The sequence below is a fragment of the Prionailurus viverrinus genome, chromosome E3 (genome assembly GCF_022837055.1).
Source record: "Prionailurus viverrinus isolate Anna chromosome E3, UM_Priviv_1.0, whole genome shotgun sequence".
NCBI classification, from domain to species: Eukaryota; Metazoa; Chordata; class Mammalia; order Carnivora; family Felidae; genus Prionailurus; species Prionailurus viverrinus.
Genome location: NC_062576.1, coordinates 31,476,651 through 31,482,650, shown reverse-complemented (window position 1 = coordinate 31,482,650; position 6,000 = coordinate 31,476,651). Strand labels below are relative to the sequence as shown.

General features: G+C 43.6%; 1 protein-coding gene across 3 annotated transcripts in view; it reads right to left on the bottom strand.

Moving 5' to 3' along the window:
* Positions 1 to 501: 501 nt before the first annotated feature.
* The window catches only part of CPPED1 (calcineurin like phosphoesterase domain containing 1), a 110,041-nt gene continuing 104,542 nt past the window's right edge, over positions 502 to 6,000 (bottom strand). For all 3 annotated transcript variants that reach the window (XM_047839177.1, XM_047839178.1, XM_047839179.1), the window contains one exon: positions 502 to 974. In XM_047839177.1, coding sequence (XP_047695133.1) covers positions 745 to 974 — 230 coding nt within the window. In that variant the 3' untranslated portion in view covers positions 502 to 744. The remainder of the gene's footprint in view (positions 975 to 6,000) is intronic.

Genomic DNA, 6,000 nt, shown 5'->3' with positions numbered 1-6,000 from the left:
GCTGTCAGACGTGAATGTGAATGAAGCCAGGGTGTGGGGCTTCAGTTCTAGTCTCTGTGATGAGGTTTCTACAGATGGCCCGTTCATGTGCCAAGCAGGGTTTTCTTGTCACCCAGAAGGCAAGTTCAACTTTGACTTGTACCGACCGCGTTGTCAACAATGCCAGGAGTCTCAAAATTTAGTAGCAGATGTGGTCTACCCAGCTCCTTGTAAAAGCAAGCCTGTGTAGCTCTAATGGGTTACAGTCATGTGCTTTGTTAGGAAGGAAAGGAGATGACCCGTGTTTTGCCTAGCACTTTGGGAGTCGTGACCACAATTTAGTATGATCGGATGCGGTCTGATCACAGAATTTTCAAAGACCACACTTGGCTATCAAGGTGGGATGGAGGTCGACAGGTAGACATTTATCACATGCTAATTCACAAGCACTAATTCACAAGCAGAGCTGAGGGACACAGCACTCGGAGAATTTATTCAAGCATCCAAGCAGAGAGACGCTAGAATCATTTATTCTTTTATTTTCCAGTTCCCCCAACTCCTCTCTTTTTTAAAGGGAGGGAAGTTCTACTTTGAATACAATTTAGGATAGGAGGAGAGGACCCAGCTCTCTGATTTATGCAAAAGGACAAAAATCCACACATCGGCTTGGAGAACTTTTACGTTTCAACAAGGGACGGTGTGTACCTGCTGCTTCTGGTAAAGTAAAAAACCAGGGGAAGTGAAACACGAGATCGCCAGCCACCATCACTTTTCCTTCATCAGGCCCATGAGGTCATCTTCTATCCCCTTCTCACTCAGCTCATCCAAGCTGTAGTAGCGGTGAACGATTTTCTCGGCAGTGACCACGACGACTCGGAGCCCGTGGGTGTCCTGGCCCAGCTGGCATCCGATGGCAGATGACACCACCATGTCCAGGTTCTGGTAGGTGCCCCCGGCATTCCTGTGGTAGTGGCCTGAGAACACAGCTGTGACACCTGCGGGGGGAGGGAACAGGACATTAGGGGGCCAAGGACTTCCATGTAGGGAACTTGGGGGATTCCCGTTTTCTGCTAGGCACAACATGGTATGTTATTAAATTAAGTGCGTAATATTGACTCAGTGCCTAAGAAATGAGAAGGCAGCCTCGTGACATCCACAATCCTTTCAGGGAATAATTCATCGATGTAACATATTAACACGTTTGTTATAACCGGCGCAAGAAAGTGCCAGGGAACAAAGGGAGAGGAGGAAGATAAAGTGAATGACTTCGGGAGAGATACAGGAAGCGGAAGGAAATATTCTGAGGCCTGTTATCGACAGCCACAGGAGACAAGTTAAATGTCTACAAAAAATCATGTTTATGGAGTTCTAATCAAGAGAGTAGAGCATGCTCAGCATTTAATGTACCTTCTCCTCCCCACACTCAAGAGCCATGGTGGGTAAGATAGAAAAAAAGAAAGACCAAAGGACAGAAGTTGCCTCAGCACCGAAATAAAGAGCTCTGCGGATGAGAAACAAGACAGAAACGCAGAGTAATGAGCGGGGTTGCAGTATTGCTGGGAATGAAGCTCCTGTAGGGTAACAGAGACTGAAAGCAGTTTCTGTGAAATGAGCAAATAAAGCCCGGCCCCTGTTTGGAGGAGGGGTGGCCTGGGGACCTCTGTCTATGGAAGGAGGATGCAGAAAACCGTCGCTGTCTGGGGCCCGGGCAGTGGTGTGCAGGTGTCTTTAACAAGTACTCCAGAAAATAAGAGAACCGATCTGTAATGCTCACTCATTTCTGTGGGTGAACGCTCTCGTCATGGCTGCTATCAAATCACCCGCGTGATGTCACTGACCCAGACGTGGGAAAACATGCGGTGAGCACATCACTCTATGGCACCTCTTGCCACACAGATACAAAAGCCGTGAGCAACCTGGCAGCATTGTAATAGCAACAGGTAGCAAGGTAATTAGAAAAGAGTCAGTTTTGAGTATTTACTACCTTTGCTTTTCAATAGAATTTATTCACTGGTGAGTTCGGAGAATTTAATTTTTGGTAATTGTTGTTTGACAATGAGCTCACAGAATTCCTTAAAATTTAATCACTGGTTTTTGTGAGCTGGATAGGAGGAGCTGTCTCGAGCACACTACTGGGCTGGGGCTTGTAGCGATCTACGGGTCTAGGAAGGAAGGACAGACATAGGCTCAAGTCTAGGAAATGAGACATGTTTTCTCAGTGTTACCGTGGGCAAGGGCCTTCCAGCTCTACTGTAAGACCTCGTTCCAAATGGGGCTGGAGTGGAGAAGCCCAAACCACCAGGCAGGAGGAAGCTATTCAAGAGACAAAGTGAAAGAAAAGCCAAAGAAAAAAAAATTACGTCTTACTCAAATTGAATCTGGAAGAAAATCCCACCACCTGTGAAGAAATCTCATGCTAAGTAAGACAGTCTACAGACTCCTCAATCAGGAATATGAATTCACTCCAGATGAAATGAATGACATAAAACTGCCTGACAAATACTTAAAATGAGTTATGTTTAAGGCATCAAAAGGTCCTCGATAAAGGACTAATATCTATGAAAAACAACATGTTAGGAAAGAAAACAGGCATGAAAGAAATGAGAATAATTGGTAACGAAAGCTCAGAGATAAAAGACAAGCCATTAAAATATAAAACAAAGACAACTCTCAATAAATGGGATAAATTCTGGACGGGACACTGTTTAGAGAGGAAATCAGTGAATTAAAAGGCAGAATGCAGGCAGTGAACCAAAGACAACACAGAGACCCAGACACAAGCAATAAGAACACGCAGTTCAAAGAACCCACAGAATGGATTAAGAGGTATCAATGGACTCTTAAGAGGAGCTGGAACAGGAGAAAGGAAGAAAAGGAATGACAGACAGCAGACACCCCTAGCAATAACAGAATCAAAGAGTGATACCTTCCAATGCTGAGGGCAAGCAACTATGAACCTCAAATTTTATATCCAGCTAAACCATCATTCAGATTGAAGGGCAAAATAAATACATGCTGAGACATATAAAGAGTTTACCACTTCCAAACCTTCACTGAAAGAATTATTAGGAGACCTGTTTCAGCAAGGAAGGGATGAAATTAAAAAATAGTGATGAGCAAACACTAATAAATGTATTTTGGTAAATTTAATTAACTACTGATTTCCCTTGAAAAAACTATTTTTTAATGTGAAAGTGAAACTAAAACTCAAGAATGTCAGGATGGGAAGTTCAATGGATAATTAAAGTGCATGAAAGTTATTGTCATGTTTGGAAGGAATGCGAAAATAGTAAGTAACTTTGTATTTGCTAGGAAAAATGAGTAATTAACATGCTTCTTAAAAATGGGCACAAGTCGGGGCGCCTGGGTGGCGCAGTCCATTAAGCGTCCGACTTCAGCCAGGTCACGATCTTGCGGTCTGTGAGTTCGAGCCCCGCGTCAGGCTCTGGGCTGATGGCTCAGAGCCTGGAGCCTGTTTCCGATTCTGTGTCTCCCTCTCTCTCTGCCCCTCCCCCGTTCATGCTCTGTCTCTCTCTGTCCCAAAAATAAATAAACGTTGAAAAAAAATTTTAAAAAAAAATGGGCACAAGCAACCAAACTAAAAATAGACAAAGTGTACCTATCAAAACTTGAAGGTTTTGTGCTTCAAAGAACATTGTCAACAACATGAAAAGATAACCCATGGAATGAGAGAAAATATTTGCAAATCATATATCTGATAAAGATCTAATATCCAGAAAATAAGAAGAGAAGAATATGAAAACTATGAAAAGATGTTCAATGTCACTGATCATTAGAGAAATGCAAATCAAAACCATAATGAGGCGCGCCTGGGTGGCTCAGTTGGTTAAGGGTCTGACTTTAGCTCAGGTCATGATCTCACAGTTTGTGAGATTGAGTCCTTCATCGAGCTCTGTGTGGACAGTGCAGAGCCTGCTTGGGGTTCTCTGCCAGCCCCTCTCTCTGCCCCTCCTCCACTCACATGTGTTCCTTCTGTCTCAAAAATAAATAAACTAAAAAAAAAAACCATAATGAGATACCCCTTCACATCTACTAGGATGGCTACAAACAAACATGGAAAATAACAAGTGTTCACAGGGATTTGGAGACATTCGATCCCTCATACAGTGCTAGTGGAAATGTAAAATGGTACAGCCATTCTAGAAAACACTTTGGCAGCTCCTTATAATGTTAAACATAGAGCTATCATGTGGACCAGCAATTCCACTCCTAGGTAGGTACTCAAGAGAAATGAAAACACACAGCCACGTACAAACTTGTGTGTGAATGTTCACAACATTACTCACAGTAGCCTAAAAAGGAGCCTACATGTCCATTAATCGATGAGTGGATAAACAAAATGTGGCACATCCATACAATGGAAGATTATTCAGCTGTAAAAAGCAATGAAGTGAAAGAAGATTCTTGTATGTCAGGGGCTGGGGGAAGAGGGAAAGAGGAAGGGAGAGTGACCACTAACAGGCACAGCATTTCTTTGTGGAATGGTAAAAACTGTCTAAAAACTGTCTGGAATCAGACAGTGGTGATGGCTGCACTATTAAAACCAATGAATTTAGGAGTGCCTGGGTGTCTCAGTTGGTTAAGTGTCTGACTCCGACTCAGGTCATGATCTCACAGTTCATGAGTTGCAAGCCCCGTGTCAGGCTCTGTACTGAAGCCCAGAGCCTGGAGCCTGCTTCAGATTCTGTGTCTCCCTTTCTCTCTGCACCCTCCCCATGCCCCTTCCCCCTGCCCTCGTTCATGCTCTCTCTCTCTCTTGCAAAAATAAATGAATATTAAAAAACCCACTGAATTTGTACTTTAAAAGGGGAAATTTTATGGTATGTGAATTATATAATACCTCAATAAAAAATGCAAAAAATAAAATGTGTGGGATGAGGAGGAAGCTAGAATGAACCATGGCGTAGTGGATTGCAGGTGGAGACATCAACAGGAATTCATGTTTACCTTAATATCAGATGCTAAAAACAGACGAGGACACCCAGAAACGTTTATAGAGGTGTACAGACACAGGTTAGTAAACAGGATACGTCCTTCCCAGCCTAGAAACAAGGGTGCACACTAGCAATGAGCACACCTAGTGTCCAGATCTTAGTTTCTAACACCATTCTCCAGTAAAAGGAGATGCAGATCCTTGGAGAAGTGACTGCCGTAGGGCTGGGGCACGAAATACACAAAATGAGCCTGGAGCAGCTTGTCGGGCCAGAAAGTAAGGAAGTGCTGAAGTTCTCAAAAGCTCACAATAATGGGGCGGGGGAGGGGGTGTCAGAAGGGACAGAGGGGTCAACTGAAAGAGCTCCCCATAGTCAAAGCTTAACAAACTGAGCAACAGCTAGTGCTGAATTATAACCCAAAGTATAAGAAATAGAAATCCACGAGTCTGTGTTAATATAAATAAACATGCAAATGTGGGAAAAAGGGATGAATCTCCCATAGAGAAAAACAAATAATTTACTTAGATATTCTGCCCTCAAGCAGGGGGAACATAACTCCCCACCCGTAGGTGTGGACTGTGCATAGGGACTTCGGTCCAAGAGTAACTTTACGGTGGAGACACTGACCGAACATCAGCAGGGATGACAGAGTCAGGTTGACTGCATGCACCCCACAATGTACCTTGACGATGGTGATGAGAACGGCACTTTACATCCGTGTGATCTTCCTCCCCCAAACTCAGGGCTCCAGCATGAGAAAACCATCAGACCCATCCCAAGAGAGGGACATTCTATAAGATACCTGACCAGTACTTCTCAAAACTGTCAAGGTCGTCAAAAACAGTCACAGCCAAGAGGAGACTAAGGAGGTGTGATACCTAAGCGAGGTGTGCTATGCTAGATGGGATCCTGGAGCAGAAAATGGGCATTAGATAAAAAGGAAGAGAACCTGATTATGGACTTCATTAATAAAAGTGTTATCGATATCAGCTCATTAATTGTAGCAAATGTGCTACTGGTATAAGATATAAATAACAGGGGAATCGAGGTACAGGGCATGTGGGAA